Genomic DNA, 16,269 nt, shown 5'->3' with positions numbered 1-16,269 from the left:
TTTTCCAGATGAGATTTTGTACTCTGAGATGGATTATCTTGAAATGATATGTAGGCTGCATTAAAATTGAGTTCTAGTTTTTTTGCTAGATTTTTGCGTTCCCGTTTAAATATTGCCATTTGTCTTTGTATTGTACCACGCAAGACAGGCTTATGAGCTTCCCACAGTGTTATTGGGGAGATGTCTGTTGTATTATTAATTGATATGTATTCCTTTAAAGCTTGTTCAATGGCCATCTGATGTAGTGGGTGTTTGAGCATTATGTCCGGTAAGTACCACGTTGGGTCATGCGCTTTTGGTATGGCTGAGGCTATAGTAGTGTATACTGCATTATGGTCAGACCATGGAATCGGAATTATATCTGATGCAATAATTTCTGGTATCATTCCTATTGTTAGAAAAATATGATCTATTCTGGTGAAGGTTTGATGAGGGTGCGAGAAATAAGTGAATTTCTTTTTCATTGGGTTACTTTCTCTCCACAAATCTACCAGATTGTATTTGGAAAGAAGTTGAGAAAAAGGTAATCTAGAGGTTATTTTGGATGGTGTAAAAGGTGATTTATCTAGAAATGGGAGGAGGACCTGGTTCGAATCCCCACACATTATCACTGTTCCTATTTTGTGTGTATTAATCACTTGTAATATATGTGAGAGGAATGTTGTAGGTTGTTTGTTAGGAGCGTAGTAGGAAATCACCGTGATTGCTGTATCCATTATATAACCCATGAGTATCAGGTATCTACCTTCTGGGTCTTTAATTTCTGATGATAAGGTGAATGGTGTGGATCGGTGAAATGCAATTAGAGTTCCCCTTTGCTTGGTACAGGCAGAAGCTGTGTAAATTTGTTGATAAAAAGGAGAAATATATTTTGGAGTAGAATCTTTTGTGAAGTGTGTTTCTTGGAGGCATACTATGTGAGCCTTCTTGTTATGGAAAGTACGGAAGGCTTTGGTCCTTTTTTGAGGGACATTTATTCCCTGAACATTCAGGGAAAGTATATTCAGTGGTGCCATGGCAAGAGATCAAATAGTTTTGACTTACTTTTTGTTATGCAGAGCTGACTGCGCAGATCAACCTGTGTGGACTGAAGAGATGAATAGATAGAAAAGAAACCAGTGAATTCTGGAGTAAAGAGTAAACAAAAAACATATGAGATTAGATGATACATTGTATAAATTATTTTTTGCAAGTAATCACAATTTACCCGTGAAAGAGAATAAATATCTCTCTAAGGGGAATAAGTGCCTTCGTCACACTCCCACATAATATGGTTGGGAGAATGAGGAGGGCTAATGGGGGTACACGGATCTTCCGCTTACAGGAGAGAAGTGCTATGTCAAAAGACATCAAAATTATGTTTCATTAATTGGAGTGCAGAATATAGTTTTTGTTGAAATTATTTATTCCAGGGTGGTTGTATATGGTTAGTCTTGCCCTAGGCTACATAATTCAGTTAGAAAGGTACTGTTAATAACTTTGGTATTGATGAAGATAGTTTGAATTATTTTGGGATTTTAACCCTTTTAGAGTAAACAATTACATATTTTATTCATATGCAACTGTTTAGATATGTTAACTCATAAAATTGAGGTTGTATTGCTTCAGATTAGAATAAACAAAAACATAAATCTAGGAACTAGTTAGGTAATAATATATTTGTTTTAAGAAAAGAAAGAAAAAGCTTCCATTACTTCTGGATTATTGAACATATTTGTCCTAAAAAGTAATAAATCTATTGTTATTACCTGATAATATATAACTGAACAAGAATTTCCTTATTTCACTTATATATTCTAAGGCTATATGAATCAGAAGTAATAAGAAATATAACTGGAATGTAACATGATCCCACACAGTGTGTGATTATCAGAATGCAGTTACATTCAGTTATAAATATAGGTTTTTTTATAGAGAACCATCTCTTAGTATAATAAATGAAGAGATATCAGGAATTAGGATGTCAGTCCATTGAATCTTCTTGATCCATGGATGATGTGGCATAACGGCCTCTTTTGTGAGAATGATGATTCCCATTTTGTTCTGAAATTTTCTGGGTGCTGCTTGAAGGTGAAGATGATGCCATTCTTCTGCGTGTGGGAGTGTTGCTGCTTGTGGGTTCTGTCAGATTTAATTTTAAAAGGGTTTGTTGTAGTTCATCTGCTGATCTGCTTCTGTAAATTGTACCTTGGTAGTTAAATCTGACTGAAAAGGGGAAGCCCCATTGATACATAATGTTGTGGCGTTGCAGTTCCATTAGTTGGGGTTTCATGGATCGTCTTTTAGTAATAGTAAGTTGGGATAGGTCAGCAAAAATTTGATAATTGTGTCCTTGAAAATTAAGTTCCTTTTTTTCTCTTGCAGCAATTAGTATTTGTTCTTTCGTTCTGTAATAATGAAATTTTGTGATTATATCACGTGGGGGTCCATCTTTCTTTTTGGCTGTGAGGGCTCTGTGTACTCTGTCCAATTCTAAACGTTCAATAGGGATATCTGGCTTTAGGTCTTGTAATAGAGCAGTAATAGTAGATTGCAGGTCTGTCACAGTTTCAGGTATTCCCCTTATGCGCAAGTTTGAACGTCTAGCTCTATTTTCGTAATCTTCGAGCTTAGTTTGAAGTATTAAATTCTCTTTTTTTAATTGTTCCAATTCTGTTATATTTTCTTGGGTTGTAATTTCAATTTCATCCATTTTTATTTCTAGGGCTGCGGTGCGGTTTCCCAGCTCTCTTATTTCTTTGGTTAGGCTTTTTGTTATTTGGTCTGAGGTTTGTTTTAAAGCCTTATGAAGCATCTTTTCAAATTGTAATAATATTACTGGGGATGCTGAGGAGGCTTGTGGAGAAGTTTGTGAGGGGATTTGTTCTGTATCTGACTCAAATGGAGAGTCTTGCTGTGACATTTTCTGTCTGTGAGAGCGCCCTGATGCTGTATCTTGTGAGGTGACTGGAGCTGCTTCAGCTGCAGTGAGTGCCTGTGAGCTCTTTGTGAGGTGATTTTTATTTCTGCCACGGTTTCCTCCCAGTACCATATTTCCTGCCCAAACTTTCACAGTTTTTTCCCAGGGGCAAAAAGGTTCAAATGGATACCTTTTGAGCCTGCAGGCTCCGCTTTGTCCTTCTCTTCTCTCCTCAGCGGTGTGGAGCTCTAACAATGCATGTCTGCTCCGCTAGGCTCCGCCTCCTGCCTCCAAGTTTTCAAATTTCAAGACTTGCAAAACTGTGAACACACCCAGACAGATTAGCTCATCCCTAGTCACCAGTGGGGTAATAAGCAATAAATACAATCTTGCATTTTTGTGCACTGGTCAGACAACTGCATCATTTCTGGATGCTGTAATACTACATACAGAAGACTAAGACCCCTTTCACACTAGGGCAGTTTGCAGGCGGTATTGCGCTAAAAATACTGCCTGCAAACCGCCCCTAAACAGCCTCCGCTGTTTGTTCAGTGTGAAAGCCCGAGGGCTTTCACACTGAAGCGGTGCGCAGGCAGGGCGGTGAAAAAAGTCCTGCAAACCGCTCCTTCACCGCTCCTGCCCATTGAAATCAATGGGACAGCGCGGCTATACCGCGGCAATACCGCGGCAATACCGCGGCTATAGCCGCGCTGTACGAGGGATTTTAACCCTTTTTCGGCCGCCAGCGGGGGTTAAAACCACCCCGCTAGCGGCCGAATACCGCTGCAAGAACGACGGTACAGCAGCACTAAAAATAGCGCTGTTGTACCGCCGAAGCCCCCAAGGCCCCAGTGTGAAAGGGGCCTTAAGCTGGCTGTTTGTTTTTCAGAATTACGGTCTTGCAAATGTTGCACATGCCTTTTTTCATGATTATTATTTTTTTTTTTTGGTTAATCCTTTATACTAGTATTTCTAATTTAGTAATGATTTTTAAAAAAAGTGAAAAGCTATGAAAGTGTTTATTTTGTTTGTCATTTTTCAGTGTGATATGGCTAATATATATTACCTTGAGACATGATAAAATGTGTTGCAATGTAGGGATGAGCCGAACACCCCCCGGTTCGGTTCGCACCAGAACCTGCGAACGGACCGAAAGTTCGCACGAACGTTAGAACCCCATTGACGTCTATGGGACTCGAACGTTCGAAATCAAAAGTGCTCATTTTAAAGGCTAATTTGCATGGTATTGTCCTAAAAAGGGTTTGGGGACCCGGGTCCTACCCCAGGGGACATGTATCAATGCAAAAAAAACTTTTAAAAACGTCCGTTTTTTCGGGAGCAGTGATTTTAATGATGCTTAAAGTAAAAAAAAAAAAAGTGAAATATTCCTTTAAATATCGTACCTGAGGGGTGTCTATAGTATGCCTGTAAAGTGACGCGTGTTTCCCGTGTTTAGAACAGTCTCTGCACCAAATGTCATTTTTAAAGGAAAAAATCTCATTTAAAACTGCTTGCGGGTTTAATGTAATGTCGGGTCCTGGCAATATGGATGAAAATCAGTGAGACAAACGGCATGGGTACCCCCCAGTCCATTACCAGGCCCTTTGGGTCTTGTATGGATATTAAGGGGAACCCCGCACCCAAATTAAAATAAGGAAAGGTGTGGGGCCACCAGGCCCTATATACTCTGAACAGCAGTATACAGGCTGTAGGTTTGTTGTTAAGTAGAATCTCTTTGTAATTTTGAACGGGTACATTTTTAACGTGTTTAGCTCCAGCCAAAAAATCTTTTTTAAGCTTTTTGGAAAACATAGGGAAGGGTTATCACCCCTGTGACATTTGTTTTGCTGTCTTTCCTCCTCTTCAGAAGATTTCACCTCACTTTTTGTCCCAATGGATTGGAAAGCATCAGTGGAAAGGAGAAATGTTTTTCCCATATTAACTCTTACAGGAGAGAATTTCCCTTCCTAGGGGTAGATTTCACTTCCTGTTGTCTCCTTCCGTTTGCAAGTAGGAGTCGTTTGTAAGTTAAATGTTTGAAAGTAGGGTCCTGTCCTATATACTCAGCAGAAATTTGGGCCTTAGGTGTTGCTGTGGCCACAACATTGTAAGCCCTCACAGGGCTCTGCTGTGAAATATTAGATCAAGAATTGTAATTACATGCCCCTGTTGAACAGGAGCTGAAAAATTAGGCCTTAGGCACTGGTGCTGGTGCCACAACACTGCAACCCCTCACAGACACTCTAGTTGGAATGCAGGAATGAGCCCTGCTGCAAAGTATTGCATCAAAAATTGTAATTACACGCCCCTGTTAAACAAGGGCTGAAAAATTGGGCCTTAGGCACTGGTGCTGGTGCCACAACACTGCAACCCCTCACAGACACTCTAGTTGGAATGCAGGAACGAGCCCTGCTGCAAAGTATTACATCAAAAATCGTAATTACACGCCCCTGTTAAACAGGGGCTAAAAAATTGTGCCTTAGGCACTGGTGGTGGCACCCAGAACCAAAAATATTCTTACAAGCTATCAGCGTGATGATTGAGGAGGAAGAGGATAATTACTCAGGGATAGTCACTCAGCATCAGCATAGGCAGTCTTTGAAGGGATCTGAGATTTCAAAAAAAATTATTCGGTTACATCAGCATCAGGTGCTTGGTAGCTGGTGGTGATCCAAGACTGATTCATTTTTATGAAGGTCAGTCGATCGACCGAGTCAGTGGACAGACGCACCCTGTGATCGGTTACCACGCCTCCAGCAGCACTGAATGTGCGTTCCGAAAGAACGCTGGATGCAGGACAGGCCAGTAGCTCAATTGCATACTGTGCAAGCTCTGGCCAGTGATCCATCCTCAAGACCCAGTAACCCAGAGGATTTTCGGTGGGAAAGGTGTCCAAGTCTGATCTTGCCCCTAGGTATTCCTGCACCATGTAAAACAGACGCTGGCGATGGTTGCTGGAACCGATCATACCTTGGGGCTGCGGACCAAAAAATTGTCTGAACGCATCGGTCAGACGGCCACCTTCTCCACCGCTCCTTCTTTGACTGACCGAAGCCTCAGCAACACGTTGTCCAGAAACAGGAGTTTGTAACCTCCCAGTCTCTGGGAACGCGTTGCACAGACCTTTCTGCAAGGCCTCCCGAAGATGTTTCATCCTCTGCTCCCTCTGCGATGGCAAGATAAGGTCCGCAACCTTACCCTTGTAACGTGGATCAAGGAGGGTTGCCAGCCAGTATTGGTCCTTCTCCTTGATACCACAAATACGAGGATCCTTACGCAGGCTTTGCAGGATCAGGGAGGCCATGCAGCGTAGGTTTGCTGAGGCATTTGGTCCGGAGTCCTCTGGGTCACTAAGGACGACATGGTCCACAGCCACCTCCTCCCAGCCACGTACAAGTCCATGTGTTTCTTGGGACTGATCCCTTAAAGACTGCTGCTGATGCTGAGTGCCAGGCTCCACCTCCATACTGACACAATCTTCCTCCTCCTCCTCCTCCTCTTCCTCCTCGTCCTCCTCCTGTGTGATCGGCGGGCACGCAGGAACACTGTCTGGATAAAGGGGGCCTTGAGAGCTAAGGAAGTCCTCCTCTTCCTGCCTCTGTTCTGCCTCAAGTGCCCTGTCCATTATTCCATGCAGCGTGTGCTCCAACAGGTGGACAAGGGGGACAGTGTCACTGATGCATGCACTGTCACTGCTCACCATCCTCGTGGCCTCCTCAAATGGTGACAGGACAGTGCATGCATCCCTGATCATGGCCCACTGGCGTGGGGAAAAAAAAACCAAGCTCCCCTGACCCTGTCCTGGTGCCATAGTCGCACAGGTACTCATTGATGGCCCTCTGCTGCGTGTGCAGCCGCTGCAGCATGGCCAACGTTGAGTTCCACCTGGTGGGCATGTCACAGATTAGGCGGTTCTTGGGCAGGTTAAACTCCTTTTGGAGGTCCGTCAGCCGAGCACTGGCATTATATGACCGGCGGAAATGCACACAGACTTTCCTGGCCTGCCTCAGGACATCCTGTAAGCCCGGGTACTTGCCCAAGAACCGCTGTACCACCAAGTTAAGGACGTGAGCCAAACAGGGCACATGGGTCATTTGTCCCTGTCGGAGGGCAGAGAGGAGGTTGGTGCCATTGTCGCAAACCACCATTCCTGCCTTAAGTTGGCGTGGCGTCAACCACCTCTGAACCTGCCCCTGCAGAGCTGACAGAACCTCTGCCCCAGTGTGGCTCCTGTCCCCCAAGCACACCAGCTCAAGCACCGCATGGCATCTTTTGGCCTGCGTACTTGCGTAGCCCCTTGAACGCCTACGGAGCACCGCTGGTTCCGAGGAAGAGGCCATGGAGGAAGAAGAAGAGGAGGGGGTGGAGGAGAGAGGTGTGTCACAATCATTAGCATTTTGGAGGCGTGGTGACGGAACAACCTCCAACACTACTGCACCTTGTCCTGCATCCTTCCCAGCTGCCAGCAGAGTCACCCAATGCGCCGTGAAACTTAGGTAACGTCCCTGTCCATGCCTGCTGGACCATGAGTCAGCGGTAATATGCACCTTACCGCTGACCGCCCTGTCCAGCGAGGCATGGACATTGCCTTCCACATGCTGGCAGAGAGCCGGAATTGCCTTCCGTGGGAAAAAGTGGCGTTTGGGTACCTGCCACTGAGGAACCGCACATTCCACAAACTCACGGAAGGGGGCAGAGTCTACCAACTGAAAAGGCAGCAGTTGAAGTGCTAGCAATTCTGCCAAGCTAGCATTCAACCGTTGGGCATGTGGATGGCTGGGAGCAAACTTCTTTCGGCGGTGCAGCAGCTGGGGCAGGGAAATTTGCCTGGTACAATCTGACGTCGGTGTACCAAAATCAGATTGCCCACAAGTACGTGGCTGTGAAACACCTAATTCTACACCTTCATTCCTCTCAGTGCAGGTCTCAGAGAGGACTGAAGGTCTAGTGGGGTTGGAAATCTCAGCTGATGAGGAGCAAGCAGAGGTCCTCTTTGTTCTTTGGTGTGGGTCTTTTAGATACGCTTGCCAACGAACTGCATGGCAGGTCAACATATGTCTGGTCAAGCATGTGGTACCCAAGCGGGAGATGTTTTGGCCACGTGAGATACGCTTGAGACATATGTTGCAAATAGCAGCGGTGTGATCTGATGCACTCGTCTCAAAAAAGGCCCACACCAAAGAACTTTTTGAATAACGCGCAGAGACTGCAGCGCCCTGCACATGTGGAGCTTTGGGGTGTGATGCAGTCAATGTGCTGCCCTTAGGCTGGCCCCTGGAGGGCATCCTGCCTCGTTGGTGATGTGCCGCCTCCTCCTCCTCCTCCTCCTCCTCCTCTCTCCTATCAGGCACCCACGTTGAGTCAGTGACCTCATCATCCCCTCCCTCCTCATCACTGGAGCAAACCTGGCAGTATGCTGCAGCAGGGGAAGCATGACTGCCAGATTGCTGTCCTTCTTGGGCACCCCCTCTGTCCATGCTCGTGTTACTGCCTTCATCGAGCTCAGTATCATCATCAGAGCCTTCCAAATGCTGGGCATCCTCCTGGAGCATGTACCCAACACTGTGGTCAAACAGTTCGAGGGACTCCTCAGGAGGACATGGTGGGGCTAGGGAAGGAGTCACTGATGACATTGAGCCAAGGGAAGAGGCCACTGCTTTGCCAGACAAAGTACCCTGGGCATGGGTGAGAGAGGATGAGGAGGATGAGGACGGCTTGGTCATCCACTCGACCAAGTCTTCCGCATGTTGCGGCTCAACATGGCCAGCTGCCGAAAAAAAGGCCAAGCGTGTCCCATGGCCACGTGCTGATGAGGATGCACCGTCTCCACGACCAGCACTAGACACAGAGCCTGCTTGCCCTCTCTTATTGGCTTGTGACTGTCTGCCTCTCCTTCTTGGCCTTCCAGACATACTAATGGCCTGTAGCTGCACTAAGCTGGGATATATATATATATATATATATATATATATATATATATATATATATGTACTGATACTGCAGCTAGCAAAATCAACTGCCTGCCTGTAGTATGAGAACACCACCAACCTTCTACAGGTAGCTTTAGCTGAACACTGTGAGGTGGACGCACCCCACTAACTTGTAGGTTTAGCTGAACACTGTGAGCAGGGCGCACCCCACTAACTTGTAGGTTTAGCAGAACACTGTGAGCAGGACGCACTGCACTAACTGTAAATAGTCTAGCTGCCTGACTGTGGTACTAATAGGATCAAAAGAACACCAGCAATTTTCTTTAAAATACTGTAACAAGACAAGCCTGCCTGTCAGTAAGAAGATAACAGGAACGGATCTAGCTGAACACTGTGAGCAGGACGCACTGCACTAACTGTAAATAGTCTAGCTGCCTGACTGTGGTACTAATAGGATCAAAAGAACACCAGCAATTTTCTTCAGGTAGCTGTATTTACTGTAACAAGACAAGCCTGCCTGTCAGTAAGAAGATAACAGGAACGGATCTAGCTGAACACTGTGAGCAGGACGCACCCCACTAGCTTGTAGGTTTAGCTGAACACTGTGAGGTGGACGCACCCCACTAACTTGTAGGTTTAGCTGAACACTGTGAGCAGGACGCACCCCACTAACTTGTAGGTTTAGCAGAACACTGTGAGCAGGACGCACTGCACTAACTGTAAATAGTCTAGCTGCCTGACTGTGGTACTAATAGGATCAAAAGAACACCAGCAATTTTCTTCAGGTAGCTGTATTTACTGTAACAAGACAAGCCTGCCTGTCAGTAAGAAGATAACAGAAACGGATCTAGCTGAACACTGTGAGCAGGACGCACCCCACTAGCTTGTAGGTTTAGCTGAACACTGTGAGGTGGACGCACCCCACTAACTTGTAGGTTTAGCTGAACACTGTGAGCAGGACGCACTCCACTAACTTGTAGGTTTAGCAGAACACTGTGAGCAGGACGCACTGCACTAACTGTAAATAGTCTAGCTGCCTGACTGTGGTACTAATAGGATCAAAAGAACACCAGCAATTTTCTTCAGGTAGCTGTATTTACTGTAACAAGACAAGCCTGCCTGTCAGTAAGAAGATAACAGAAACGGATCTAGCTGAACACTGTGAGCAGGACGCACCCCACTAGCTTGTAGGTTTAGCTGAACACTGTGAGGTGGACGCACCCCACTAACTTGTAGGTTTAGCTGAACACTGTGAGCAGGACGCACCCCACTAACTTGTAGGTTTAGCAGAACACTGTGAGCAGGACGCACTGCACTAACTGTAAATAGTCTAGCTGCCTGACTGTGGTACTAATAGGATCAAAAGAACACCAGCAATTTTCTTCAGGTAGCTGTATTTACTGTAACAAGACAAGCCTGCCTGTTAGTAAGAAGATAACAGAAACGGATCTAGCTGAACACTGTGAGCAGGACGCACCCCACTAGCTTGTAGGTTTAGCTGAACACTGTGAGGTGGACGCACCCCACTAACTTGTAGGTTTAGCTGAACACTGTGAGCAGGACGCACCCCACTAACTTGTAGGTTTAGCAGAACACTGTGAGCAGGACGCACTGCACTAACTGTAAATAGTCTAGCTGCCTGACTGTGGTACTAATAGGATCAAAAGAACACCAGCAATTTTCTTCAGGTAGCTGTATTTACTGTAACAAGACAAGCCTGCCTGTTAGTAAGAAGATAACAGAAACGGATCTAGCTGAACACTGTGAGCAGGACGCACCCCACAAGCTTGTAGGTTTAGCTGAACACTGTGAGGTGGACGCACCCCACTAACTTGTAGGTTTAGCTGAACACTGTGAGCAGGACGCACCCCACATACTTGTAGGTTTAGCAGAACACTGTTGGCAGGACGCACTGCACTAACTGTAAATAGTCTAGCTGCCTGACTGTGGTACAAATAGGATCAAAAGAACACCAGTAATTTTCTTTAAAATACTGTAACAAGACAAGCCTGCCTGTCAGTAAGAAGATAACAGGAACGGATCTAGCTGAACACTGTGAGCAGGACGCACTGCACTAAATGTAAATAGTCTAGCTGCCTGACTGTGGTACTAATAGGATCAAAAGAACACCAGTAATTTTCTTCAAAATACTGTAACAAGACAAGCCTGCCTGTCAGTAGGAATATAACAGGAACGGATCTAGCTGAACACTGTGAGCAGGACGCACTGCACTAAATGTAAATAGTCTAGAAGATAACAGGAACGGATCTAGCTAAACTGAATATAGTGTATATATATATATATATATATATGCAACACCTGGGATGCATATATATACACAATACACTTTAAGTGCAGCTAACTGACTGACTGTCCTGCCTAATCTAGCTAACTCAAATGAAATGACACTGTCTCTCTCTCTCTCTAAGCACACCGGAACACACTGCACAGGGCCGCCGTGCAGGCGGCCTTATATAGTGTGGGGTGTGTACTAAATCCCCTGAGCCATAATTGGCCAAAGCCTCCTTGGCTTTGGCCAATTATGGCTCTCTGTTAAGGCGGCGCTGTGATTGGCCAAGCATGCGGGTCATAGTGCATGCTTGGCCAATCATCAGCAAGCAATGCACTGCAATGCCGCAGTGAATTATGGGCCGTGACGCGCCACACGAATTTGGCGCGAACGGCCCATATCGTTCGCAATTCGGCGATCGATCGAACAGCCGATGTTCGAGTCGAACATGGGTTCGACTCGAACACGAAGCTCATCCCTATTGCAATGCTGTTGCAAAGTTATCAAAAGACAATTGGTCAGTTTCATTTTTTCATTATTATTTTGCAGAAAACCCAGCACAGATTGGAAAAGGCTTTGTTTCTATTAGCATACTAGATATTAATGACAATGCTCCTGAATTTGCCATGGAATATGAGACGAATGTTTGTGAAAATGCTTCTCCAGGACAAGTAAGTGTTTATGAAGTATTTTGCATTAACTTTGTCATCATACTCAAACTGCTTTATCTTGTGTGGATTGCCAGAGGCAAGCTGAGTAGGATGGACAATAACAGACTTCCAGTTTCAAAATCGTTGTGTACAGACATAAAACCACCATCTAACAATTTTCCAACCTCTCCCAGTTTGAAACAGGACTAAAAGCGCATTTTACAAATATTTTTTGTTTTCTCAGAACTAATATGAGACAAACATATAAAATACTGCATATGAATAACATCCATCCTTATATCTAGCTAGCATGTGTAGCTTTAGGCTTCTTTTAACGTGTTTTTAGTTGTAGCCTTACTGCCTGTTGCAAAAAGCATATTATTTACAAAGTTTGACAACACAAGCTAAATTTTGTATGCACAAGTGAAAGAGTCAGACCATTGTGGTTTATTTACTAAAGGTAAATAGACTATGGTTTGGATATACTAAAGGCAACTAGACTGTGCACTTTGGATGTGCAGTTGCGTTCATTTTTCCCAGAGCTTGTAGAATGTCTGCTGATTTCCATCCTTCAATCAATGGAAGCAATAATGCTTTTTTCCCTTGCACCTAACTGGGTATTCTTTACAAGGTAAGGCTTTAACACATTTTCTAAGCTCTGGGGAAAATGAGTGCAAAAGCATAGGGGTCGATTTACTAAAGGCAAATACTGTGCATGTAATTGCTCCAGAGCTTAGTAAATTAGATGAAGCTGCCCTTTGCAAAGAATACCCAATTACATGCAAGGAAGAAAAAAAAAAAAAAACATTAGCTTGACTGTAATACATATGTATAATTATTGCTTCCACTTAAGAACTATTAATTATATTGTTAGCTGGCCCGAATAAAAGCCTACATTTTATTGTAACTTGTAGGATTGGGTAAGGCATGACTTAATCTCCAAATTTCTAACAGTATATATTAAATCAAAGCTGAATTATAAATTATATTTGAAAATAAATCATAATTTATTGATGTAAGCTCCAGACAAACAAAACAATGCAAATGAATGCAGGTCTGTATCCATTAATATATTTAAATACATTTATTTTGACTGCAAGCAGTGTACTTACCTGGATTTTTCCTTGTACAGCAGAGCTAAGGCTGTAGAAACAGCACAAGGAGTCAATCAGTGTTGATGCAGTGCTAGAAGCATGCTGATAGCAGAAGAGGGTGATATGTCAGAGAGATGAACTCATAAGCTTCTCTTTTCACTATCCAGTCCAGCCTGGGAGTGCCTACAAGACTTTTAAGTCTTACCAAACTGCACCAGAATAATCATCTTACTTTTTTTGCCAGACAATGCTTTGGAGTGTGGCAGATAAACAAAGGGGGAGAGCAGTTGAGACTTTAAATGAGGCACCTGAGAGTAAGTGCTTCCATCCCTGGCAAAATACAATGGGAAGGGGAAATTGGGACATTAAATGAGGCACACAATTGGAAGCAAACGTTTGATCAAAAAACAAATGTATTATCATAAGTACATAAAACATAGCACATCCAATATATATATATATATATATATATATATATATATATATATATATATATATATATATATATATATATATAAAACAAGTAGCATTAAAAATAGCATATCCAGTATATATATGCAGAAATGTAGCTGGTAAATAGATCATCACAAATGGCCCATTGTGGAACATCGATATAAAGGTGTATCAACATAAAATAGTATAGAACCTCAATGGCCAATAGCTCCATATGGGAGAAGATTAAAAGGTGAGGATTGACATAGATTGGACCACATCCTGTATTGGGGACATAATGCATCATAGATAGTTCAACGCATTTTGGGGATTGTTTCACCTCATCAGGAGCAGATGCATATGGTATATCTGTAGAAAAATGTATAAGTATAAAAAAAAGTATAGATTACTGTTACACCCTAAAAACAGGAAAAAAAGACCAAAAAAGAGGTTGGGAAAAATGAAAATATACATCTCCCTACTTACATATGATCAAAACTGTGGACATGTGGTGCTGAGAAAATGAGAACCATCACGAATGCTCAGCCCGGGAGCTGAGAAGACGAAGACCCACAGTTGGGCGAACATGGGCCCAGCAACCCTAAGGGGATGGCGATGCTCAAACTGGCGCCACTGGTTATATAGGGCAGTGGCTCCAAGGGTGTCTAAAAAACAATAATGAATATGTGTAGCTATACTATGATACTCAATAATGGCCAAACTTGTGTAAGTCCATAGAAAGTGGTGGCTGGACACATAGGAGCAAGTGTAAGTGAGATAAATAAATGGACCAATACCATTGCATAGAAACAAAGTACAGAATAAGTGATGGGAAAAATATATAGAAATAGAAAAGTAAGTGATGAATTAGAAGTGAGAGATGTGATTTTGTGGGGGAGTGACCAGAAGCAGATGGAGGAGAGAGTCGGTGAGGAGTGAGAGCGTGTGTGCACCCAGCTCCATGAATGCGATGTCCCGGGTGTAATATGCCGTAGTATCCGGTGCTTTCTTTTTGTTGTGTGCTGCATACCTCTCCAGTTCCCCCTGTGAGCACCTGTCTGAGCTAGTGCGGTGTGTCCGTGGATGCCTTCTGAGCCGCTGAGGGCGTTCGGAGCCTGACAAGCACAGCATAATCCTGCGAGATCAGGAACGAGAGGAGGGACGGCCGCTGCAGGAACTGACGCCGGGTGTCAGCAGTGGAGGCTTCTCTGAGTGCGCTCTGCATGCTTTGGAAGCCACGCAGAAGAACGGGAGGTACCGGAGCCTCCCTGCAGTGGAACTAGGGGCATGCTCTGGGCACTTGAGCGCCGACAAAGGAGATGAGCATAAATGTATCTAGACCAGCGGAACGAAGGTATTGTTTTCCACTTTTTTTTCCTCTTTCTACTTTATAAGTGGAGACCGATGGGAGCCTTACCAGGGGGCCTGAACTTCGGGAGGACTGTGAACTTATGAGTGAGCTTGAGAAGAGGTTCCTGTTCGGTGTGAGTGTAATCCCTGCTATTACTTGTCTGACATAAATAATAGTGATAAAGGTGATAATGGTGGTTATGCTGAATGGGAAACCTAACATTTAATACCTATTGGCTCAAGGAAAGTGGTGTTAACCTATTGGTTTAAGGAAAGTGGTGTTAATGTGGACATTCTCCCCGTGCCTTTTCTTAAACAGCTCTGCCTTTTTCTTTGTCTCTTTGCTGTAATAACAATAACAACAGTAATAACAGACGATAACAATCGGTGATGGTAAAAAAAAAAATCTCTAAACCTTGAGGTTATTTCATCCATTTTGTTTTTGACTGTCAGCGAACCTGCACCTCCCCAAGATAAATAACTTGCACAGTAGGAAAGACACCATGTCAGCAAGGAGGAAAGGAGATGAACATGCTAGCCAGGAGAATGTGGGAATTCAATCTTTATGCTCTGCTAAAGACAAAGAGAAGGATAAGGAAAAAGGGGCACAGTCCACTGTGGCAGGTGTAATGGCAGCAGCAGCTGCAGCAGCCACCAAGCTAGAGAGAATGGTCCATGCAGTGGACCATACTCCAAGTAAAGGGGGGCAGCAAGCTCAAACTAAATCAACAACGGACAAAAAGAGCCAGGGTCACCCGAGCATGCCCACAGGCGCCACTGGTATAAAGAACTCTACCAGGAAAGGGTCAGGAGTGACCGGAAAAGAAATAGAAGCCTCTGCCACTCTGACACCCTCAGCAGAAGGAGAACCATCCCTGAAAGATATCCTCTTGGCGATTAACACATGCAAACATTCTCTGGGTGAACTGTGTGACCAATTGAAGGATATCAAAGAGGAGTTAATCCTGGTACGGCACGAGCTCAAGAAAACAGCAGAAAGAGTAACGGAAGTGGAAAAGAGAATAAGTTTGATAGAAGATGACTTGCACCCCATGAAACAGGAGGCTAAAGTTTGGAAAGAGAAAATAAATAAGATCACGGGGAAATTTGATGAAATGGAAAACAGACTCTGTAGGGACAATGTGAGGGTGGTGGGACTACCTGAAAGGAGTGAAGGCTCAGACCCGATAGTATTTTTAGAAGGTTGGCTGATTGAAACCTTTGGAAGAGAGACGTTTTCTCAGCAGTTTTCAATTGAAAGAGCACATAGAGTCCCGTTTAGGCCCCCCCTCAAGGAAGTCCCCCAAGACCGTTGCTAGTGTAATTTTTTAATTACAAAGATAAGGTAAGGCTCCTTCAAAAGGCCAGAGAGATGGGGAATGTCTCATATAATGGTGCTAGGATAACAATATATCCCGATTTCTCTCCTGACCTACAGAAGCGTAGAGTTGAGTTTCTAGGAGTTAAACGCAGCCTTCAAAAATTTAATGTCACGTATGCTCTCTTTTATCCTGCCAGGCTTCGGATAAACACACTCGGAAGAAGTCAGATTTTTGATTCTCCTGCCGGTGCGTTAGCATGGTTAGAAGATAAGAGAGATCAATTATCAATGAAATAACTGGGA

General features: G+C 44.0%; 1 protein-coding gene across 2 annotated transcripts in view; it reads left to right on the top strand.

Annotated features, from left to right (window-relative positions):
- CDH7 (cadherin 7) overlaps positions 1-16,269 on the top strand; it is a 430,878-nt gene that overhangs the window by 379,568 nt on the left and 35,041 nt on the right. For both annotated transcript variants that reach the window (XM_073631278.1, XM_073631279.1), the window contains exon 9: positions 11,669-11,790. In XM_073631278.1, coding sequence (XP_073487379.1) covers positions 11,669-11,790 — 122 coding nt within the window. The remainder of the gene's footprint in view (positions 1-11,668; positions 11,791-16,269) is intronic.

The sequence above is a fragment of the Aquarana catesbeiana genome, linkage group LG05 (assembly GCF_042186555.1).
Source record: "Aquarana catesbeiana isolate 2022-GZ linkage group LG05, ASM4218655v1, whole genome shotgun sequence".
Lineage (NCBI taxonomy): Eukaryota > Metazoa > Chordata > Amphibia > Anura > Ranidae > Aquarana > Aquarana catesbeiana.
This window is presented reverse-complemented; position numbering and strand designations above follow the sequence as displayed.